General features: G+C 46.4%; 1 protein-coding gene across 2 annotated transcripts; it reads left to right on the top strand.

Annotated features, from left to right (window-relative positions):
* The first annotated feature begins 3,057 nt into the window (after nucleotides 1-3,057).
* ILKAP (ILK associated serine/threonine phosphatase) lies at nucleotides 3,058-23,167 on the top strand. Of its 2 annotated transcripts, XM_006276121.4 has the most exons (12): nucleotides 3,058-3,178; nucleotides 9,038-9,103; nucleotides 9,462-9,518; nucleotides 10,531-10,647; nucleotides 11,657-11,783; nucleotides 13,367-13,473; nucleotides 14,050-14,143; nucleotides 14,668-14,755; nucleotides 15,276-15,397; nucleotides 20,889-21,008; nucleotides 22,256-22,337; nucleotides 22,872-23,167. In XM_006276121.4, exons 1-12 carry the CDS (start codon nucleotides 3,133-3,135, stop codon nucleotides 23,010-23,012), a joined length of 1,167 nt encoding a protein of 388 aa, XP_006276183.1. In that variant the 5' UTR covers nucleotides 3,058-3,132; the 3' UTR covers nucleotides 23,013-23,167. The 2 variants fall into 2 exon arrangements, with proteins under 2 accessions (XP_006276183.1, XP_019341615.1); XM_019486070.2 differs by lacking the exons at nucleotides 3,058-3,178; nucleotides 9,038-9,103; nucleotides 9,462-9,518 and having other exon boundaries at nucleotides 10,554-10,903.
* Nucleotides 23,168-24,423: the final 1,256 nt, after the last annotated feature.

Genomic DNA, 24,423 nt, shown 5'->3' with positions numbered 1-24,423 from the left:
GTTGGAGATCAAGAGGGCGCCACTGAGGGTCACTTTTCACTGCCTTTTATCTGTCCTTGGCAGACTTTGGTGACTCCCCAGTTTTCTGGTTTGCCCAATCCAGGGGTCATTGACCCTTGTGGGACTTCCCCCCCCTTGGTGGCTACTGGACAGCATCTGTCAGCCCCAGGGGTCGTCCGCATGTACGTGCAGGTTTGGGAGTCCATTGATGAATTTAGAATAGGGCTCTGGGAGTGGTCGATCTGGAGACATTCAGCCCAAAAGTTGGTCTCTGGTGTTGATTAAGTCAGGCCAGGGCTTCTAGCCCTTGATCAGTGAGGTATAGAGATTTCCTGGTTGTTACACTGTCTTCTATTGAGTTCAGCTTCCAGGTGATAATTGCTGCCTGCTTCCATGTTACACATTCAATCACTGATTCACTCGCTCTTTCAGGGGCCAGCCTGATACAGGGAAGGGCAGTTTGATTCCTGCCTTTGTTAACAATGTTACAATGTATAACTTACTAAAACACATATAGTTGAAAGTTGAAAGGTGAGGAGTATAAAATATAAGCTACAAATGCCATGGCACACAAATAGATAAAAATACCAAACTACAAGGGGAGATACAAAATGCACACATACAAATTTTAAAATACAATTCCTTATCTTAAAGTGAAAGAGAGAGGAAGGAAGAAAAGGTAGAAAAAGAGAAACATATCCAAAGAGGGGAGAGCAAATGCAGGCAAGAGGAAAAGGAGGCTTTCTGCTACACTAGTGGCACAGAGAATAATCCATGGCACCACCATGCAGGTGGCCTGGACTCCAGGATTTAGTGGTTTGTTCCTTGGTGGGAGAACAATGCCAAATCATCCTTCTTCCTCAAGAGGAATTTGGGATAGGACAAGATTTTATCCTCTATTGATCCTTTTTGGAGCAGTTCTGTAGAATGGTGCAGCTGGTTCAGTGTTTTTACTTCCAACTAGGTTCCCCTGTTTGGGACAGACATTTAAAGCCCTTGCATTGAAAAGGAACCCACTGTGGCTATGAAGATACAAATTAACTCTGTAGTTAAGGCAGTGATTCAGAACTAGGGCTATCCTATATCTTAGCTGAATGACCTAAGCAATGATCTATATTACCTTGATTACCGGTAACCTTGCAGGTTGGCAGATAAAAGAGGCCTAGTTTAACCATTTATTTGTGTGCACCTAAAAACATAGAAACAAACATCCCAAAGTCTTTCTGGCTACCCCTGGCAGCACCACATAGATTCTTACCTATTGCAGCTAGGGAGACTCAAGAGGGGGAAGAGAGTGGCACACAGACTGGCAACAGGTCTTCTTGAATTTACCAAGTTCTCCAAATTGCCCTCCAGTCTATATCCCGTATTTATAGGTGTCTGATTCTAATATTCCAATAAATGAACACTGATTGCTTTCACATAAGTATCTTTGTTTCACTTTTGGAACCTAATTGAACCCATTTTCTTGTGGATGTGAAAGGTGTCAGTTGGGATTTATGTTTCTGTGAAAGTTAACACTTTTGAAAGGTCAGAATTTCTGACCTCCTTCCTTCACCATTTATAGAATATTGCTTGTTGTCATCCTTTTTCTCTCTTCCATAAAATTGCTGGTCTTTTGTAAACAAGGCTGCTTTTGTTTTTTTTTACAATTTATCTAAGAATATTGACAAAATACATATCTGTTATACCAAACAGCATCTAATACATGTTGTTACATCAAGTACCATAAGTGAAAGCTGTGATACAGTGTATTTGGATTATTTAATGAATGGTTTTCCCATACATCTCATTTCTGGCCCTTTGATCTGTTTAACTGTATCTTACTGCCGGTTTAGCTGGACATGTGGATAGCTTCCTTTACTCTGCTGACCAAGCTTGTCACGTCTGCAGAGGTTCAATCTGTGGCCACTCAGAAACAGGCTTTGAGGCATTCTGCTTAGCCACACTTCTGCAGCTTGGCCTAGGCCCCTTGAAAATGGCCATGGTTGGCAACAGGTATGGAGTCAGAACCCTTCACTCTGGCCCAGTAAGCAGCTAAGCATTCAGAAAACAGCACGGCACCTGCAAGAACGATGCAGTTACTGTAACAACCACGCTCTCTGGCCCATCACCTGACAGATGTCTAATCTTAAACACAACAGGGACTTAAACCCATGCCTCCCAGATGGCTGCTGTGGCCACCAGGCTCTTGCCTAGCCTGTCTCATGCTATGCTTTTTCACAAAGCAAAAGAAAATGATGTAAGATGGGAACAATTTTGAAGTCCCGTTTCTTTTATAATGAATGGACAAACTGCACCCTGCCCAGCTGTGGCCTGAAGGGCTGCCTGGGCAGCAACTCCCAGCAGACTGAGAAGCAAGCATGGCACATGGAAAAGGCCATGACAACCCCCACGCAGTGCCATGACACCTGCCTGCCAGCCCGACCAGAGCCTGCGCAGCCACTCGGGCCCTTTAGACTCGATTCAGGTGCAGCCCCAAAGTGCAGGGATTTGGGTTGCTGGTTTTATGGGAGCTGCGTGTCTGCGAAGGCTCCTGTCGCTGCGCCTAAAGGCAGCGCAGAGCGGTCTTTATTGGCACAACCGGCGCTGCAGGCCTGGAGGGTCACAGAGCCCACCCCAGGCGCGAGTGCTGGCAGCGCAGGCTCATGGGGCCTGTAGCAGAGGACGGTGGATGCAGGATCTGCACTGGCTCTGCCTGTCCCACAGCCCCGGGGAAACGCTACAAGCTGCGGACACAGCCTCTGCCCAAGACCCCGGCCCGGCCCCGCCCCGCACACCCCCACGTGCTGGCAGGGAGCGCCCCGCAACGCCCAAGCTGATCCCGCCTCCTCCCCGTGATTGGCAGGTAGGCTTGGCCCCGCCTGGTCAATCCTGGTGATTGACATGTGGCAGAACTTCTGGTCCCGCCTCTTGGGGTGATTGACAATCGAAAGGGCTTCCGGTCCTGCCATCCGGGTGATTAGCAGGTAGAGCTTCCGGTCCCGCCTCTTAGGGCTATTGGCAGCTGGGAGGGCTTCCGGTCCCGCCTCTCGAGGTGATTGGCAGGCGGGGGCGGGGCGCGCGGGGCCTGCGCAGGCGGAGGACGCGGCCCCGCAGTCTGTGGCGCCGCGGTCGCGCGGGGCAGCCCCGATGGACCTGTTCGGGGACCTCCCGGAGCCCGGCGCCTCGGCTGCAGGTGGGCGGCGGCGGCCGGAGCCCGGCCTTTGCCTGGAGCGGCTCCTCGCGGGCCGGCCCATCCCGCTGCCTGGGGGGATGGATGGAAGTTGCGCGGCGCGGCCCGGCCCATCCCGCCGCGGGGGGGGCGTGCGCGGCCCGGCCCGGCCCGGCCCGGCCCATCTTCCTTGGGGGGCGGAGTCTTGCGCCCGCTGGCCCATCTCGCTGGTGCTGGGGGGCTCAAGTGGACTGGCCCATCTCTCTACTGTCGGGGGAGAGAGAGACTGTGTGGACTGGCCCACCTGGCTGCCGCGGGGGACGACTCTGCGGACCAGCCCCTGTCAAGGCGTGTGGGGCCCTCCCTAGCCTTGCGGGGTGGGACAAGGGCCGGTCCCTCCCCTCCCCCTGCTTTGCGGGGCGGGAGCAGGGGCATGGGTGTAGAGGGAGGGAGGTGCTGGGGTGCAGATGGCTGCTCGAGGCCTTCTGGGCGCCTGTGCGCAGCTCCTCTGGCGGTTGTGAGGCCCGTGGTGGGGGAGGGGGGGGTCTTGGCACAGGGCCCTGGCAGGTTTCCCTTGGCACCGTGGCCCTGAAAGGATCTCTCAGCACCTTAGGGAGTCGCAGAGCTGCCAGCATGGGGCCCGTTCCCTCTCACTGCCTTGCCTTCCCGGGGACTGCCAGAGGGGCGAGGGGTGCGCCGCCACCAGGCTGCGGGTGTAGGTTGGCATAGCCCGCAGCACCGGTACAACAAGGAGCCCAGGCAGCTTGTGTGGCACGTGGCCAATCAGGGAGGGGACAGGCAGCACAGTGGCAGTTAGGGCAAGGAGTGGAAAGCAGAGCAGCAGATCAGGCAGGGAGCACTGGGTAGGAAGCAGAAAACCAGTGCAATTTGAGTAAGGAGCAGAAAGTAGAACAGCAGCTTCTGCAGGGAGCACAGGAGAAGATCGCAGAGGGAGCATAGGGTGGGAAGCAGAAAGCAGAGCAGCAAAACAGGCAGGGAACAAAGCAGAGGAGCAGAATGGGTGGGGAGCACATCAAAAAGCAGAGCAGCAGATCAGGCAGGGGAAGGGGATCAGTGTGGCACTTGGTGAGGGCTCAAGGCTAATTTTTGGCATCCCTGTCAGAAAGGTTGGCCTCCACTAATGCAGATCGTTCTTGAAAGCATTAGTCAGTGGATTCTAATAAAAATTAATGACCCTTAACATTTTCAAAAGAATATCAGTGAAATCCATGTCAGTTTCACTCTTTCTAACCTACTCTCTATTTCAACCTGGGGGATGTTGGGGGAAAAATACCCATCGTTATTAATAAGATTCAGGTAAATTTTGAATATTTCCACTTTATCTGGCTCTGTAAGTGATGCATACCTTAGAAACTAATAAAATAGTAAGCCGGATTGGAGGCATTACAGTCATCTTGCCTGTCCTTCTGCATAGTTTCATAGTTGGTAGGGACCTGAGCAGATCATCAAGTCCGACCCCCTGCCATGGCAGGAAAGAGTACTGGGGTCAAACGACCTTGCAGCTTGCACTTGTCAGTGTTGAAACCCATCCTGTTCTCATCCACCCACCCCTGTAACCTGTCTAGGTCCGATTGCAGCCTTTTCCTCCCTTCTAGCGTGCCCGTTTCTCCCCACATCTTAGTGTCGTCTGTGAATTTGAACAGGGTGCTTTTTACCCCCTTGTCCAAGTCGCTGATGAAGATGTTGAACAGTGCGGGCCTGAGGACCGAGCCCTGGGGAACCCCACTGCCCACATCCCTCCAGGTCATAAAACAGGTCAAAGAACCTTGCCCCAAACTTGCTGCTTAAACCCTTAACTCTTTTCTGATCTAACAGATATGATTTTGAAAGAGATTCGGTCTTGAGGATTGCAGGTTATTTTAGTCAGACTCCATATAGCTTCAGATTTCAACCCCTGGATTTTGGTATGCTGCTTTCTGCCAGAACAAGAAGCCACCTCCTGTCTGTTTCTTCTCCCTATCGGCCATAATTTCCTCCCCTGGTAGACCTTTTCACTAGACTAAACAAACCAGATTAAAATACAATAAAGAGGTTTGTCAAGAACCAGTTGTTGTGTTCTGGAGGGTCGTTTTGTTGTCTTAAGTTCTTGTTACACATTACACTTAGCACATGCTAACTTACAATCTTGTTCAGGTGCTCAATCTCTGAAGCACGTGCTAAGTGCCAGTCTAGCATAGTAAAGTTAGGCCTTTTGCGGCAAGGAGTATCTCCGGGTCCTATTACCTAACGCTTGTTGAGCTAACATTTGGCCACTCCATAAAGGTAATAAAAGCAGGAGACTCCAATTCAGTAGGTTGAGGTGGCTCCCTTCCCTGCACCAAAACTTTGCCAGTTCAAGGTCTTGATGTGCTAAGGATGCTGGGAGACTGAAAAACAGCTGTCAGGTGCCCCTACTCCACTACACCACAGCCTTGCCAGCTTAAGGCTTTGGTGTGGTGTGGGGGCAGAGACCAACTCCCATTGTACCAGTGGTTGCTCCAGGCCCCTGCATTGCACCGGAGCTTTGAACCGACTTCGGTGCAGTACTAGGATCTATGTTTAGATTGTAGTAAACATTATTGTGTGATTGCTCAAAAAACTTTCTAAGTCATATTAATGCTTATTAGGATTTAACTTTAACACGTGCTAAGTGTGATGTGTAACGATGCCCTTAGAGAAGGGCTATCCCATTCGCTATAAGAAATGCATTTTTGATGGGTCTGGGTGTTGTGGCGAGAGAGTCATTTTGCTTTTTGACAGTGCCTTGCCACTCAGCAACTGAGGTAAGAAGTTATATAATGCTTTTCCTCGGGATTTGCCCACACACCTACGTTGCCCTCTCCTTCCCTGCCCCCCACGAAAGGCTTTGCAACGTATTCCACAAAGGTTTATTGAACACATTTTTCCCTTTCTTTCAGTTTCCCTGGCTAGAGATGGAAGTTTTTAGCTGATGAGCAGGTAGCCATTTAGCATGCATACCATCTCTTCCATACGGCAAGAATAGGGAATTAATATTTCTTTTGTCAGAAGGAGGAATAATTTGTTGACTCCTTTTTTCTCTGCCACATCCTTCTCTCCCTCTGCTTCCATTAAGCGGTTCAGCTCCTCTCTGCTTCTTTCCAGCCTACAGCCCTATCCTTTTTCATTTTGAGTATTTCACTGGACCTCGCCCAGTTTTGTTGCCTTGACTCTGAGTATCTTTCCCTTCCCATCTCTGCCTTCATGTCTTTCTGGAGAATCCCAAGATATGCCGCGTGTCCGTTTTCCAGCCAGTGAGCGTTCCCCTTTCAGTCTGCCAGAGGGGGGCACTGGAAGAAACTGTATAAAATGCTGCTTTCCCTCTGCAACTTGAGGTAGTGCCCTAGTGATGTTCTGAGCTCCTGCCAGCCCAGCATGTACAAGAGCAAACGGATCTGAACTACCTGAACTAGGTAGCCTGCCCTAGAGTCACCAGGGTAGCTTTCCTCACAGCACATCTCTGCTTTTCTCATGTCCATTTCCATTGTGTCTCTTGCTGCAGCTCCCCTGCCTGCTTACCAGCAGTGGGGTGACAAGACCTTCCTTGTCAGTTTCACTTTGCTCCTACCAGCACTGCAGAGGAAATAAAACCAGGCGGTTGGGTCTCCTGTAAGATTAGTCTGGAAGAACAGGGAGTTCCCCTAATTCTATTCTGAACTATAATCCCTGTTGAGTTGGTGAGAAACTGGCTGTGGTCCCCACAGCACCTGTCTTTGCAGAAAGCTTCTGCTATTGACACTACACACTGACCCCCAACAGCAGGTGTTGGGAAATCCTGCTGGAAAAGGGGACATATTTCTGGCTGCAGTTAGCATGCCGGAGCATTTTACACAGGTCTTCATTCAGATCAGGAAAATACCTTGGTATGAAATCAAAGCACCAGTGTCTTTCAAAGGGAATGAACATGTGCAGCTTGTTGGCACCTTTAAAAAAGTAGGACACTAGTCCCAAAGCAATTGGGCCATGTAATGGCTGCAGGATCTGTACAGGGATAATCTGACAGCTCCTGCCTCTTACCTAGTCTGCCATGTGTGGGTTTGCCAAAGTAGTGGGTGAGCACTTAACGTTAATCTAGCTCCTTTTATTTAAGTGAGTACTGCTGCATATAGCCTGGTGCTCTTTAAGACCAGATCCTACCCCTCTTTCACATGTTGAGTGGACCTAACTTTATGCATAGTGCCCTTGACTGGGAATATAACAGAATCTGATCCTTCCCCCCCCCCCCCCCATCTAATCTTTATGATCTATCTTAGTTTGTCAGTTTTCCACAAAAAAACATTTTTTTGTAACATACATATAATTACGACCTTTCCTGTACAGCTTTGAGAGAGAATGCGAGTGCTCGCTACTTAATGAAATCCATTTTCCTGGGTACGTGTTTTGTCTAGGGAAAAAAACATATTTACTGAACTGTCTGCAAACAAATCCAGATCAGTTAATTTGATCACAGTTTTATTGGTCCTTTTCTTCCTGCTGCAGGATTGTCATTTTGCAGCTCTATATTTTTGTCTTGACTACTGTCACTATTAAAATGTCTCTTTGGTATGAATAAAACAGGGTAGATCTGCATAAAAATGTAACCAAACCAATATGCTGAGGTCTATTCTACGTGTAGCAATTCCCTGGCATTCATCTCCATTTCTAATGTGCCTTGGCCTTGCAGTGTTTCCCACCCTTCCAACTTGGCTTATGCCTGATTCATACAAATGTTAAATGTGCCTTACTTGATGCACTGTGAGTAGCCTCTCTTGTTGGAAGCAAGAGACTTTATTAGTCACATTCCTTGAAGTTAGGCATGTGTAAGTCTTTGCAGAGGGGAGGGCTTGGTTATTCTAGCCATTTGCTCAACTCCATTCCACGCTTACATAGTTAAAAAGATAGGTTTTTTTTTTAAGTTGGTAGCTATCCCTTTAGTTCACATTCCTTCCAGAAAAGTTTTTAAGCCTACAGTAATTACAAGTAACTAGCATTTGTGGAGTTAAATTAAGCTAGTGAATCGTTTTTAATTCACCTGGTGCTTTTGATAGCATTTTGTGTAGCTGGCTTCACTGCCCTGTGTAGCCAGCATTTCCCTCATCTGGAAAGACCCTCAAACATGAAGATGGAGGTAAAACCCCTTTACAAAATTAAGTTAAATAGTGGGTCCTGATTTTTAATGACTGCCCTCTCAGGATTTTTTTAAACCAGTGGTTCTTAAAATACTCATGTTGACAGACTTACTTTAATTAATCTTTTTCAAATAAAGTATTGTGCATAACCTCAGAAAACTCCCAACTGTTGTTCATATGTGACAAGAGACATTGTAAAGAAATTGGTGTGTGCTGGATATGAGCTGCAGAACACTCCCAGCAGCTTGGAGTTAGATGGAAGAACTACATGGTAAACAGATGGGATTCAGAGGGAAGAAAGCCTTTGTCTGGTAGACAGCTGAACAGGAGGAAGAAATGAGATGTCCTGCCTTTCCTAAGGACAGTTCAGATGCAGCTTAGAATGGCAGTGTTATCCACACAGCTTGTTGCAAGTAGCCAGCTTGTTACTGTGCTACTAATGATCATTAAATATGCATGCCAGAGCTCACTACCACCATATAACAGTTTCTGTGACCTCCTCATTTCCTGCAGTGTGTTGAACAGGACTACTAAGGTTCCTAATATTTCTACTCTTTTAAATCAGAAGCACATTAGTTAGAACAGGTGTGAAAAAACTTCTGTTTCCAGGCAAATGACCATTTCTGCTTGTGTTGTACCTGCCTGCAGTTAGGATGGAGGGATCTGTTGGAAGCAAGATATTTTATTCTAGAATCATGGGGCTTTTCTTCCTCGAAAAATGAAGTGTGTTATGACTCTGTGCTGTGATGTTTTTCAGGGAAAGAAGCCCAGAAAGGGTCTCTGCTTTTTGACGATCTTCCACCTGTCAGTAGTACTGACTCAGGTATGGGAGCTCTAATCACTGTCTTTGGGATGTAGCTGGCTTCCATAGTTTTGGCAGCATCCTTGCTTTGAGATGTTGTTGAAGGTTGTGCCATACCTGTGTATGGAATAAAGCCTTCCAGCATATTCACATGTCTTCATGGGGGTTTTTTTGGAAATGTTTATGTGAGTAAGATAAAGCTTAAGTCTTTCCACTGACTGCCTAGTAACAGCCGTTTGTGTCCTGGGGAAGTGTGAGCCCAGACTCAGCTGGGTACGCTTAATTGTAGCCACTGCATGTGTGGGCTCTGCTCAAAATTTTGCTGATGACAGGATAGAAACACTGTTAATGCCTTGTCCGCTTTTCTCTTATATTTCAGGGAAAGGCGGACCTTTGCTTTTTGATGATCTCCCACCAGCCAGCAGTGGTGACTCAGGTAAGGTGCTGTAACAGTCTTCCCCAGGGCCTGTTCATCTGCCCTTTTCTATAGAATATATCAGCACAGCTTGTCTGTCTGGAATTGCCTAAAATTTGTCACCTTGTTCAGTCCAGTAGTCTTACCTCTATCTCGGTGAGTAGTTGATCTGAGCTATTAGTAATGGTGACCTATTACTGTAACTGAAGATCTCAGTTAATCAAACATAGGGCTCTTCCAAGATGTAAGGGCAAGCACCTTTCAAACAACCTCACAACATCTCTGACATCCTTGAAAGATTACGGATAAGGGTAGTTTTACTGTGGGCCTTTTTGGGAGGGATTGGATTGAATCATAGTTGCTAGCATGAAGTTAGAGACCTGACAACAAGCAAGCATGCCATACAGTTAAGCACCAAAGGAGCTTCTTTATGATACAATCCTAGCTGAAACTGCACCTTGCTATTACAGCCCTGAATTCCTCTTAAAGGTAGACTGCCAATCTTGCCAAATTTCACTTGTGTAGACATATGTTCACTGGGGACCAGAGAGTGAACAAGTAACTCATCATGATGTGAGCATATGCCTCCAGTGGGAAAAGACTAGAGCGTTGACTTCATTGTCAGGTACAAGACTAATTATGGTACTTCCTCATGGCACCTGACTTCGTATTGTAATTCATCCTCTCAGGTAACACATACAGGATGCTATTGTCGATCTTAAATCAGTAAAAAAAACACAAAACCCTTCTTGTGATGGTCACATTCTGCAGTGTAGAAGTACCTCGTCTTTAACTTGTTATTTGGGTATGTTAAAATCAACTAACTCAAATCCTGGACTAACAATTTCCAGATTATCTGAGACTAAGGACCAGAGAAATCTCTCAACCCAACTGTGCTATCTGGTCATAAAATTGCAGGTCCATAACACATCAGTGCAAAAGGAAATGTTATCATCAACATAAGTTAGAGATTCTCAGGAATAAAATTAAAATGACCAAATCTTCAGCTGTCTGTGTGTTTGCTGTCTTTCAGCTTTCTGCACCACTGAGCAGGTCTCAGTAGGGAGTCATGGAAAAGGCAAGAAGAGGAAATCCTCAGAGGAAGAGAAGAATGGCAATGAAGAACTTGTGGAAAAGAAAGTTTGTAAAGGTTTTCAGACAGTTTGAAAACAAATGTACTCAATTTATACTCATGACATTGGGCTGAGTAAGTCCAGAACAATACCAAACATGGTTCCTCAGTCTGCCTTGTTATGGCCTCTCAAGAAATGAAATGCCTGCCCTGTTCTTTCTAAACTCCATTGCCCAAGATGTGGCAACTTCTTATGGTTTGGACACACTCCCTAATCATGCCCTTGGCCCATTTAGGACACTGGGCAGTTGTCCTGAAGCAGCAGAGTACCGAAGTAGGTATTTTTACAACTGTCCAAGTACCCACAGACAGAACATAAATTTTGGTTCCCTTGCCCCCCAGAGCAGCAAAGATGGGAAAGTAACTGCTTAGCCTCCTTCTAGCAGATTGGTGCTGACCCCCTTGCTATGTTAGCATCTTGAATAACTTCTACAAACAGCTGGTAAGAATCCTTTGGGAGAACTGATTTAATCCTTCACCTCTGGCATACTTAACTTCCATTGCAGATGTGCAAGGCAGTGATGTAGGTACCCACATTTTGCACTAGGATTTGGGCACTGAATGTGCTCAGTAGGCTCAAACTAGAAGTTAAAGTAAATGTTGTTCCAGTAAAATGTACCTCTGTGTCCTCTACTGTCCTCTACTTTCCTGTTCCTAGGAAAACCTTTAAGGGTTTGCTGTTTGATCAAGAGAGTTCCTATGGAGTATATTTCTTCCCCCACCCCCTAGATTTTCAGTGGCATATCTGTTAACGCATTAGACTTTCCAAAGCACTCAGACCTGCTCTGTTACATTAGTGTGTAAACAGCCTTGCAGTTTCTGACATTGTGTGGGACTTGGAATCCTGAAGTGTCAGAGCATGCCACTTTCAGTAGAAGGTGCCAAATGCAGTCTTGGAAAGCAAGAGATGCCACTTACAATGGTGCCGTAGGATTTTTCGGAATGCACTGAGCAAAGCGATCACCAGTTTACTACTCTGTAAACTAAGCTCAGGAGATGAAAGAGTCTTTCGTTTGCTTCCCATTAGGATCTGCTGGCATTTTTGCACTGAAAGGTTACGTAGCCGAGAGGAAAGGTGAACGAGAAGAAATGCAGGATGCCCATGTCATCCTGAATGATATCACAGAGGAGTGCCGACCCCTTCCCTCTCAAGTGTAAGTAGTCTCAGACCGTAGGAGACAGGAAACAGAAGGGTGGTGTTATCTCGAGATGAAAGAGGCCCTATTAAGCTTTTGACAGTGACCCCTCTCACTTCTTAAGCCGTTAATGCTTTTGACTTTGTCACTCTGTGGGTTATATAGTGGCCTGGATTGCATCCGCAGGCTTTCTGCTGACAAAACCAGTAGCTAGCAATCTAGCCTTGGGCCAGGGCTGTAGTATTTGATTGTGTAAGACATGTCTCATTCTGAGTAGTCAGTACCAGTTTCCCAGTCCATGAGTTTCCCTGAGGCACCAGCAACCCAGAATCCCTTTGGTTCCTTAGGAATTATATAGGGTTTAGCACCTCAGAATTTAAGGGCCTAAGTTAGTCACACAAAGTCAGAGGTTTTCTGGGTGAATACAGCTAACTAGTTTCATAGTTTCATAGTAGCTAGGGTCAGGAGAGACCTGAACAGATCATCTAGCCTGACCCACTGCCACAGGCAGGAATGAATGCTGGGTTCACAAGACCCCAGACAGGTGATCGTCCAACCTCCTCTTGAGTTTGCCCAAGGTAGGGGTGAGGACCACTTCCCTGGGAAGTTGGTTCCAGATTTTGGCCACCCTTACTGTAAAATATTGCCTTCTGATCTCCAACCTAAACCTATTTCCATCAGCTTATGACCATTGTTCCTCGTCACCCCAGGTGGTGCTGGGGAGAAAAGAGCTCTGCCTATTTGCTGTTGATCCCCCTTGATGAGCTTGTAGGCAGCCACCAAGTCCACCCTCAGCCTCCTCTTGCTGAGGCTGAACAGGTTCAGGTCCTTCAGTCTCTCCTCGTAGAGCCTGTCCTGCTGCCCTCTCACCAAGCGGGTGGCCCTCTGAACTCTCTCCAGGCTGGCCACATCCCTTTTGAAGTGCGGTGCCCAGTACTGGGTGCAGTACTCCAACTGCAGCCTGACCAAAGTCGCACAGAGGGGGAGTATCACCTCTCTGGACCAGCTTGAGATGCATCTTTGGATGCATGACACGGTATGTTTGGGCTTTTAAAGGTTTTAACTAAACCTTCCCTTTGGAATGTTACTGAGATTAAAGTTCTGGTTGCAACAATGGAAAGCACAGATATTTAGCAAAGGAGCCACCTCATATTGACCTCAGACTGAATAATCTGAAAAGTAGAATTCACTTGGAAAGTAATGTATCATTTTAAAACAAACACTGTCAAATGATAAGGAATGATGACATCAAAACATGAGTTTAAAAGCCCAGTATAGGACCAAACTATCTCAAGCCTCACATAGCTAATATGTGCGAGTCTGGTGTCTAGTGGAGCTATAAGAATCATTCTGCAAGCAAAGCCAGCTGGGAAGTAATTGGTCACTATCGATGAAATACTGAATTTTGGAACTGCTAGAGAGAGGCTTCACAGTTGGCTTGCTCACAAAACAGACTGTCCAGCAACTGTTAACTATGGCCTTGGGTCCATCTTTCCACATCTTCCCTTTCAGGATTGGAGAGGAGGATGATGATTAGGGACATGTCCTGCCTCATGCCAGCCCTTTCACAGCCTGTCTGGTTTAATGTTTGCTCTTCACAGGACCCGTGTCTCGTACTTTGCTGTTTTTGATGGCCACGGGGGAGTTCGAGCCTCAAAATTTGCAGCACAGAATCTCCACCAAAACCTGATTAAGAAACTTCCAAAAGGTGAGAGCAGGATGGGCATTGGCAGTCTTCCATGTCTTGTGACTTGCATCTGTGTTCACTAAGGAGTGAACTTGTTTGCATGTCCAGGGTTGGTTTTATGAGGAACAGGAGCATAGCTGCATGTGGAGATTTGGGAAACTGAAGCCTGGAGGTGAGGTGAGACCATAAATGATTGAGCATTTTTTTTTGTTAGTGTCCCTGGTAATCACTGTTGTAGTTTTTTGGGTTTTTTTGCCTTGGCTATGCAAGGTCTATATATATATATATATATATATATATAATATGTAGCATATTGTAGGCATGGTTGAGGAAAAGAATAGCACTACAATAAATACCCCTTACTTTCCAGGGTTTAGAAGTAAGAGGTATGTTACAAGTTCTCTGTGTACGTTTACATCCAAATCTTGTGCAGTTATGCTCATCATGGTGGCCATGTCTGCCCTGCAAATGGAATGTCCTTGCGCAAGCTCTGATATCTCAGTGTACCATTGGACCAAGTGTAGGGTGTTAGAGGGGGCTGCAATAGTTGATGTTAAGTGTTTTCAATGGGAGTATGTCCATCGTTTCTTCTGACAGGAGAGGTGGTCAGCGTGGAGAAAACTGTGAGGAGATGTCTTCTGGACACCTTCAAGCACACCGATGAGGAATTCCTAAAGCAGGCCTCCAGCCAGTAAGTGTAAATGCCTCCCAGGGCTGTTTCTATCTATTAATAAACATCAGCCCCTTCCAGGCCATGATCCTGAGCTGTGCAGCTTAGGAGCTGCAAACCATGCAATTGGGCAGAGGTGCCCCAACCTGGAGATTCCACCCCACAGTTATAGAAATAGGTGTTTTCTGCAGATCTCCTATCTTCATCCCAGCTTTTTTCCTTTCAACCTTAGGTTAGCTTATATAGCCAGGACTTTATCCTTATGAAGAGAAGCTGGTATGTTTCTGTATCTTGCTCTGCCTCTGATTTAAAAAAAAAAAAAAAAGTATTGTACTTTTTATATTGGTAATTAGACAAACCTGTGAGCAGAACTGAGGGATCACCCAAGCAGAAGCCCAGGGTCTTGTATTAACTGAGTTCTGGATGTCCTGAGATGGAGACTTCCTTTTGCTGAGTTCCGTGAACCTTCAGGCATGTGACACAAGGGTCAGCCCTTAGCAAAAGCTGACTTTTCCTCCTTGTAACTTTGTTTCTGGTGCCTTCAGGAAGCCTGCTTGGAAGGATGGCTCCACAGCAACCTGTGTCCTGGCTGTAGATAACATTCTCTACATTGCCAACCTTGGAGACAGCCGGGTAAGCAGCACTGAGATACCAGCTCCATGGGATTTCAGTCTTCTGACATTGCCCATCACCCCCAGAAAGAATGGGCTTCCTTTGTAGGGAATCCTGTCAGGGCTGATTGTCATTCAGCAAGTGGTTTCCTGTTTGGAGAGGATGTGTCATGAGAACCTACTCATTCCTCTTTGTTTCATGCCCTGCTCTTAAATTCATTAACTGCCTTGTGGTGGACTCTAGATGGTGCTAGATACCTGATTGTATTCATTTTTTGGGTTACCTTCTACTTACTTGTCTTAAAACTACTTTAAAAACGCAAGTAGTTTGTGAGAATTGATGCAAACCCCTAGCTATTCATTTACCAAAGGGACCAAAATACAACACAGTGATTTTGTCCCAGGCATGTATTTGCATTGCTGAGGACTTGTACTTGATAACCTTTGTGTAGATGGGGAAGCAGTGCTTAGCATGTGGTTTAGTAGAGACTTCAAGTTAGTGGTTTGATATCCCTTACTCACATGGGTTTTTGTCAGCACAGGCGATTCTGTGTCGTTACAATGAAGAGAGTCAGAAACACTCAGCCTTAAGTCTCAGTAAAGAGCACAACCCTACACAGTATGAAGAGCGAATGCGGATACAGAAGGCTGGAGGAAATGTCAGGTAAATGGGAGAGTGGAGAGGAGGGTGTGAGTGGTTCCAAAGGGACTGAGGATCATCACTTCCCAGGGCTGTCAGGGGTGTTTAGTACCAAAGGGCACACATGGGAGTTTCACTTAGTCTTGTGGGAGAAGCAGTTATCCTTGCAGCAGCATCCAAGGTTTTGGTAACTGAAATGCTGGTATTCATCTTCCTAGCCAGAAGATGCATTTATCCATCAGTTGTGGCACTGTGTTGGAATGACAGAGGGTAGGGGACAGTGCAATGTGTCCAAATGAAAGTTAGGTGGCAAAAAACCAGCAGACATCAACTCAAACAGTTGGGAGTGAAATGAGGAAGTAAGTGTCTTTACATTTATTAAAAATGTATAATAGTTGTAGTAATAATGATGATCGTGGTGATAGTGATGATGATGATGATAATGCTAATAAACTGTATGTTGCACAGATGAGCTGAACGAGTTTCCCTGCTTGTAGAGTCGCTTTTAATTCTGCCATCTTGCCATAGAAGGGAGAGGTACAAGTGTCACTGGAAGTTGGGTCTGTCTGGCCTTTCCACAACAGCACTTGGCAATCAGTATTTCTAAATTTGCTGCATTATTGGAATGTCACATGCATACATGAGTGCATTTAGTTCACCCCAACCTAAGTGAAATTGAAGGCTTTCTATACTGTGTCTATTTGAAGCAGGGGAAATACTTCTAGAGCTGGATTACTGTCTTTAAAGTGTACACCCTATCGGGGTGGGTGTGTCCATATTTTTCATCCATCACACTCAAATATCTGCTGTATTAGTAACTTACTAATCTGTTTTGATCACTTTCTTGAAAGCTGCTTCTTGGCACAAGAAACATTCCACCTGTTCCATTTTTTTAAAGGGAAGTCAGTGACAGTGAAAAGTTTATTAATTTGTGAGTGCTCCAAATGAATGTGCCTTACACTACCATGGAATCATATATCAGCAGGTTTGCAGGGTGTGGGAGTGGGTAGGCTAACATTTGTCCTAACAGTGCCACTTCTAGAGAAAGCTGTGTTGCCTTTATCTTCTGAGAGCGCATGGCATTTTTTGTATGCATCACTAGTCCATCTTTGCAGGCAGGAAGGAGATGAGAGAGTATCTTAATCCTTTGCAGACATAAAGAAATGTCCCCACCCATGCCAGGAGTCTTCCCCTAGTTTTTGTAGTTAAATGTTTTATAGCAGAGAGAGCAGAGAAATGAGCTATCTTTCAGCAGCTGTAGACCCAGAACCCTTTTTCCTTTGACAAGCATGGCCTTTTATTTTCATGTTATTGAATCAGTGTTGGCTGAACAGGCAGGTAACCCCGCATGCACAGTACCTGCCTTCTAGATTGTTGATGAAGACATTGAACTAAACTGGGCCCTAGACTGACCCGTGGGGCACTCCACTTGATACTGGCTGCCAACTAGACATCAAGCCACTGATTACTATGAAACCAACAATCCAGCCAGTTTTCTATCCACTTTACAGTCCATTCATCCAACCTGTACTACTTTAGCTTGCTGGCGAGAATGTTGGGGGAGACCTGTAATCAAAGCTTTGCTAAAGTCAAGGTATATCACATCTACTGCTTCTCCCCACATCCACAGAGCTAGTCATCTCCTCATAGAATGCAATCAGGTGGCTCAGGCATGACCTGCCCTTGGTGATGATTGTTCCTAATCACCTTCTTCTTCTCCAAGTGGTTAGAAATGGATTCTTTGATGACCTGCTCTATGATTTTTCCAAGGACTGAGGTGAGGCTGTCTGGTGTGTAGCTCCCTAGATCCTACTTCTTCCTTTTTTTTTAAAAACAGGCACTAGATTTACCCTTTTCCAATCAGCCAGGACCTCCCCCATTTGCCACGAATTTTCAAAGATTATGGCCAGCAGCTCTGCAATGACACCTGCTAACTCTCTCAGCACCCTTGGGTGTATCGTGTCCAACCTCAAGGACTTGTACATAGTCCCCTAACCTATTTTTTCACCACTGTCGGCTGCTCACCTACTCACCAAACTGCTGCCAAGTGCAGTAGTCTGGGAGCTGACCTTGCCTGTGAAGATTGAGGTAAAAAAAGGATTGAGTGCTTCACCCTTTTGTGCATCCTCTGCCACTAGGTTGCCTCCCCCATTCATTAAGAAAGCCACACTTTCCCTGATCGTCCTCTTGTTGCTGACATACTTGTAGAAATTATTTTTGTTAAACGTCATGTCCCTTGGTAGCTGCAACTTCGTTGCGCTTTGCCCTTCACAGTTTCATGCTGCATGCCCAAGCAGTGCTCTTATACTCTTCCCTAGCTGTTTGTTCAGGTTTCCACTTGCAAGCTTCATTTCTGTGTTTTAGCTCACTGAAGTGTTCCCTGCTAAGCCAAGCTGATCTTCTGCCATACTTGCTAGTCTTCCTGTGCATTGGGATGGTTTGTTCTTGCACCCCCAGTAAGGTTTCTTTAAAGTACAACCAGCTCTCCTGGACTCCTTTCCCTCTCAGACTGGCTTTCCAGGGGACACTGCCCATCAATTCCCTGAGTAAGTCGAAGTCTGCTTTTCTGAAGTCCAGGGTCCTTATTCTGCTGCACTGTTTCCTTCCTTTCCTCAGGATTCTTCCCTGTTTGTGAGCAGCAGGTCAAGAAGAGCATGGCCTCTAGTTGCCCTCTCCCAACACTTGAACCAGGAAGTTGTCCCCAACACTCTCCAAAAACTTCCTGGATTGCCTGTACAGAGCTGTATTGCCCTCCCTGAAAATGTCAGGGTGATTGAAGTCTCCCATGAGAACCAGGGCCTGTGATAGGGAAACTTCTGCTAACTGTTTGAAGAAAGAGTCATCCACCTCATCCTTCTGGTATGGTGGCCTATAGTAGACCCCCACCACAACATCACCCTTGTTGTTCTCCCCTCTGATCCTAGCCCAGAGACTTTCAAGAGGCCTATGTCCAATTTCATACTGGAGCTCTGAGCAATCATGCAGCTCTTTTACATATAGAGCAACTTCTCATCTTCTCCCCTGCCTGTCCTTTTCTGAACAGTTTATACACATCCATGACAGTACTCCAGACATGCTAGCTGTTGCACCAAATCTCTGTTATTCCAATCATGTCATAGTTCTTGTTACTTTGCGAGGACTTGCAATTCTTCCTGCTTGTTTCCCAGGCTCTGTACATTTGTGTACAGATATCTGATGTAACTAGCTGGTTACCCTATTTTGTCACACATTTCTTATGTGCAGACAGAAGAAGATCAAAGCAAGTAATGTATATACCTAGTCACAGTCTGCAAGAGCAACCTGTTTGAGGAAGAGAACTTGGATAAAATACCTTGATATCAAAGCATGTAAAGTTAAGATTCGAAAAGGAATGTTCCACCTTAAGAACAGTCGTTGGACTTAAACCAGGAATTAATGCAGGATATTCCAACGTTGTGCAGAAGGCCAGACAAAATAGCCCCAGTGGTTCCTTCTGGCCTTTTATCTCTGAACTAGCCAATTGCCCATCAAGAATGACAGTGGGGGAGGAGGGTGGGAGCATGGACAGAGGTCCATGTCTGGTCACCCCCCCCACCCCCGTTTCGGATCTGGCCCTGCTCCTTCCCCTTCCCCCGCCACCTCCCCTTTGGGTCCAGGTCTGGTTGTCCCATCCGTCCGTGTCTCCTCCCCCTCCCATGCTCCAGGTCCACCTGGCCCACGTCCACCTGCCTCCCCTCCCAACCTCCCTGTCTTCCAACCTCCCTCCCTCCCAGCTGTTGACAGGGCCTGGCAGTGGCATGGCACCATCATCATCGGCTTTTGTTGGGGTCCGGTGGCGTGCTCCCCGCCATCATGGTGGGAGGGGCAGAGTCCATCATTCAGCTGCACTCCTGCTTCTCATCCAGTTGGGGGAGGGGGGGAATGGGCCTGCTCCCCCCACCCTCGCCCCGATGCTTTGGGGTTGGGTCCGATTTCTCTGTGGCCCGCCCCCCCCCTCCTCCCCCCCCCCGGCCGTGGCTGTTGTCGGAGTGCAGCAGTGGTGGCAGTGGGGTGCCACCACTGTGACCCTCCTTCCCCCAACTGCTCACCTCCCTCCCAGCTTTTGGGGCCCGGCAGTTCCACATCCCCCCGCATCCAGCCTCACCCCCACTTCTCATTCTTGGTGCCACTTAAAGGGAGCGGGGCCGGGGAGGCAAGGCCAGTGGCTCTCCATGCTCTGAATGGTCCTCGGCGCCGGATTCAGGGAACCTCCCCTCCCTCACACTCTAATGGTCCTTGCTGCTGCTTTGCCGTCATGGTGGTGCTCCACCATGCTGTGTCCTGTTGAACACTTGTGGAGCACTCTGATTGGCTGTTTGTCAGCCAATCAGAGTGCAAATAAAGTGTTATGGACAGACAGACTCAATTGCCCAGCTGACATCCATCAAGGTTTTGGTGGTGACATAGGTTCTACCTGCTGCCTTGGGTTCCAGAGCTTTCGTACTGCAGGAGTCTGCCAAGTTTTAAGATTCCTGATTGGCTTTTCTAGAGCTGGTCCTAAAGTTAGACTGGAAACCAGTCTAGGTAAAGGAGAATGGGTGGTCTTTGTCCCATATGGGTCTTCATAACTTATCCTATGCAAAATATTAATAGAACAGGGATATGAGATGGCAACCCTTGCCTTTGCTCTATTTGCTAGATACTGTTATACACATCCCCAAAAGCTTTCACAGTGCTGTTTACAAAATAAAGGTTTGTCCAGGTCTATAGCTAGTAATGCTAATTTTAAAATTGCTGCACTCAGGTACTTTGTATTTTTTGCTTGCAGTATTCTACTCAGTTCCTTGGTCTTGCCTGATTCTCAGCACAAGAATGGCATTTCCATTAAAAACACTGATTCTGTAACAAATTTTGTAGTGGATGCCATTACTTTTTTTTCTTTTTTTAGCATAACCACTCAGTCATTCTGAATCCTGGTGTTGGCATTCTTCATTTGCACTCCCATGCACTCTGCTCTATATCTTATTAAAACAGAATCTCCTTCTTCTGGCCTCTCCCTCCGGCAGCCAGGCAACAGTCCTGTTTAAAATAGATTTCTACAGGCCTTAGTTACATGTATCACACACAGCTCTGTGCTTCTGAATCAGGTTTCTGATTAGACTGAGCAATTATCAGGTTACACCAAGACCAAAGCAGCCTCCTAGCAACCTCCATTTTTAAGGAAGTTTCTGTGCAGGCTTTGCTCATTTTGAATTCTTTGTCAAAGGAAATGGGCAGAGATCTTGACTCTGTTGGAGGCTGTTATTCATCCCCGAGTCTGTTGGAGGCTGTTATTCCTGTTGATTTCAGTGGGGGGCAGGATTTCATCCATGGCCAACAGCACACCCATAGGAACAGCCCCTCATCTTTTTATTTATAAGTATCTGTTTATAATGCTCAATCAGTGCATTAAGTTTTCTAGCTGGAAGTATGGTCACAGACCATTTGTGTAAACCTGGGAAATCTGGTGTCCTGCTGAGCCAGTTTGTTTCAAGTGGGTTTCCTTTCCCTCTTTTAGGGATGGGCGAGTACTAGGTGTGCTGGAGGTTTCCCGCTCCATCGGTGATGGACAGTACAAGCGCTGTGGGGTCATCTCTGTGCCAGATATCAAACGCTGCCAACTCTCATACAATGACAGGTAATGCACAACCAAGTAGAAAGTGAAGCAGGGAATGCATTTTCTGCATTGCTGACCCTCAGCAGGAGTGGCACTGGCTACTGCACTGAGTAATGCAACGTGCTCATAACTCTAGGTGAATCAACATGCTAAGTAAATCAGGCTGAGCACAAAAAGTTAGAGGATGCTTTTGACCTTACTCTCTGTCCCTGGCCCATATGTGTAGTATTCAGTGAGGATAATAGCACTTCACTTCATGGGTGTGTTGTAAAGATTGTTTTTGAAGTACTCGCACTGAAAAATGAAAGCCTTGGGAGAAATGAATGATTTTGTGCTCAGAGCATGGCTCAAATTAGTGCACTAAGCAAGATGGGGGAATCTGCTGAAGAGTACTAGAAGCTTTTTTCACAAATGGACTGCATATTCTCTTTCCACTGCACACGGTGGAGGGGTCTTGAAGCTCTGTTTTTCTGCCCCTGCCATTAAAAAGCTGCTCCTGTTTTTTTCTCAGCCCCCACATATACTGCACCACTCAGCAGTATTTTGGTGTATTTGTTGGATTTTTTGGAGAAGTGATCAGCAGTTAAATAGTTCATGGCAAACTGTCCTCATTAGGCCTGAGAGTCAGCAAGAGTTAATGATTGTCTTTTGAAGAAGTAAAACAACTGAAATCGTTGCTGGTGCTGAGAAATGCAACTTTAGGGTAAAATATCTCATACAGTTACAAGCCTTCTGGGGAAGGCCAGATTTAATTGCACACTCTCTTGGCATATTTCTAGGTATGCTGCTTATTTTTTCACTCTCCACCCTTGGAAATTTTTAGGTCAACAGATGCTGTAATGTAGGATGGCACTGTTGATGCCCCATTTATTCTGCAAGTCTCTTCACAAGACAGATATATGGAAGAACAGAACATCTAAGGAAAAAATGAGCTTCTACAGAAGTTGAAGATGTTGCACATAAGCCATGCACAGTGGCAGTTTTGCATTACTAACAATTGTAGTCTGACTTTGACTTTGGTATGTGGATGTTACCGCATCTGTGTTCTTGCGTTGCTCCTTAGGTTCCACACATTATATATGTGGAAGGGTAGCTTCTGGAGTGCTGACATACTTGCTAGCACCTAGTAAGGCTGATGTCAAAACTTAGCTGCATTTTGCAATGATCATCCTTTGAATTGCACTGGAGGGCTTTCTGTAGATAACGGGGATTTTGTATCATGGTCAAGGGTCTGAGCTTATTGCCCAGCCTTTCTACTTCTCTTCCAGGTTCATCCTGATTGCCTGTGATGGTCTCTTCAAGGTCTTCACACCAGAAGAAGCTGTGAACTTCATCTTGTCTTGCCTGGAGGTGAGGAGAGGGCAGCTCTGGGTAGAGGTTAATGTGTGCACTGTTTCATCAGTGCATGAGGACTGAGAAATTGCATGTAGCTTCCTCCAAATGTTGGTGGCAGGCAGGAAAGGTGAACCTGGGGAGGAGCAGCATACTCTTACCTGAGACAGGTGAGCTCTGCCAGCTTGTTGAAAGTATCTGTTTGGAAAGAGTAGAGCTACCTCTGCCATGTTATCCTAGTTATATGTCTGCTTCATGGTGCCATTTTATTACCTTGCCGTTCCCATGTCCTGTACAAAGAAGTGGTTCCTGCCCATCGTAGGACCTTTCTTTGCCGGTTATTTGCCTTCACGCATGAGTCATCTGTTTTTCTAGATCTGGAAGAAACAGAACTCAAAGAAGTATGATGCTGTGTAGTTTTGTTCCTTAAGTCACTATTGCGTTGTGTAGCACAAAAGTGTAACAAGTATTGGAATCCTGATTAACCCACTGCAAAATGTTTTTGCCTACTTAATCTGAGTGTGATTATCTTGGTCTGTGCATCTTCCACAGGACAAGAACATCCAAATGCGAGAAGGGAAACTAGAAGTCGATGCCAGATATGAAGCCGCCTGTAACAGGCTGGCCAACAAAGCAGTGCAGCGAGGTTCAGCAGATAACGTCACAGTAATGGTGGTCCGGATTGAGCACTGAAGGAAAAACTTGGTACAAGTGGCGTCCAAAGCTGCATGCCGTGGATTTAAAAAAAACAACAAAAGTCAGTGTGTGTGCGTGTGTGAGTGTATGTGGGTATCCCCACTGGATACTCGTCATTGTAAATAAAGTTTTTTCTAATAGTTTTTAGTTCACTTTATTTGTAGTCGTGTATGTATGTGTATCTGAATAGCCAGACCTGCCACCGGTATTAATTTCCACAAAGTTTAAATTACCTGGATTCACCAGTCTAGCAGAAGCCTTGGTAAGTGGCAACTGCTGGAACACCCTGCCTGTGGCTACACAGCAACATGAGCAGAATGGCAAATGGGACTAGACAAGTCGCATAAAAAAAAACAGTCATGAGGCTTTTAGCCATATTAAGAGCAAAGAAGAGATCCAGATTCAGTGAAAAACTCAAGTAGCTGGTTATAAGTGCTTGTGAAAGGCAGTCATAGTTCCACATGCCATCTTTCACCTACCCTTCTACAAAAAGCAGCCTTGAAGAGCTAGAGCTTCAAGATGGCCATTGAAAGAAGGGAAGTGTAGCATTCTGGATCAACAACTACAGTGCATGTGAGCTAGCTAGCAATTGCATTTCAGTTTCATTGCAGCAGCGGTGTCAAAGGTATGGCCCGAGGGAACCACATCATCTAGCCTCATGCTGGGCCTGGATGCCAGCCTGAGATGCAAACCACACATGGCACCCATGCCAGACTGGCTGGCTTGGGCGCTGCATGCAGTGTGTGTCCTGGAGTTAGGTCCCTTGTGGAGTGCAGTCCCAGACTGGCCAAAGCAGGTGCTGGATCCAGAATAGGGGGTGGCAACTCCATGAGTGCCCTGCATACCAGAACTGGCACCTGCACTAAACATGGCATCTACCATGAACCAGCCAGAGTGGGCACTGCCTGCAGCACAGTCCAGGACCAGCTGGAGTGAGTGCCATGGGTGCTGGATCTGGCATGTAGTAGGGAGGAAGGGGGGTTTGGGCCTGATCCAGCTTGCCAGACTGGCTTTGTGCTGTTCATCCAGCCCATGGGCCAGCCCCAGGCCTCTTATCTGGCCCACAGACCAGCTGATTTTGAAATCCCTGCATTGCAGAATGCAAAATGTTTTACAAACTCAGTCTAATTGCAAGTCCTGCACTTCAGGGCATATGGGATTCCCTCTTTCCCATGGAACACATTTTGCTTTGGAACAGAGAAGGCTAACAGATGGGAGGAATATCTTGGAAAGCTGTTTTGAAGAGCTGAGCAGAAATTTCCTGTGCCAGCAAACCTGTCAAACTGAATAGCAGTTGAGAGTTGCTGTTTATAATTGTGTTTATGAAATGAGTAGGCTGAGGATATAATTTCTTCAGGCTCAGAAATGAGTATTGTAGAAGTGGGGGACAAAATGAGGGAAAAAGAGA

The sequence above is a fragment of the Alligator mississippiensis genome, chromosome 7 (genome assembly GCF_030867095.1).
Source record: "Alligator mississippiensis isolate rAllMis1 chromosome 7, rAllMis1, whole genome shotgun sequence".
In the NCBI taxonomy this organism is placed as follows: Eukaryota; Metazoa; Chordata; order Crocodylia; family Alligatoridae; genus Alligator; species Alligator mississippiensis.
Note: the sequence above shows the minus strand (reverse complement) of the source record. Positions and strands in the feature narration are given on the sequence as shown.

Bases quoted from the DNA above. Each gene is read 5' to 3' on its own strand.
- ILKAP (XM_006276121.4), top strand. From the start codon at position 3,133: ATGGACCTGTTCGGGGACCTCCCGGAGCCCGGCGCCTCGGCTGCAG. The intron at 9,104-9,461 runs GTATGGGAGCTC...CTTATATTTCAG, and splicing joins TGTCAGTAGTACTGACTCAG to GGAAAGGCGGACCTTTGCTT. The intron at 22,338-22,871 runs GTGAGGAGAGGG...CATCTTCCACAG, and splicing joins TCATCTTGTCTTGCCTGGAG to GACAAGAACATCCAAATGCG.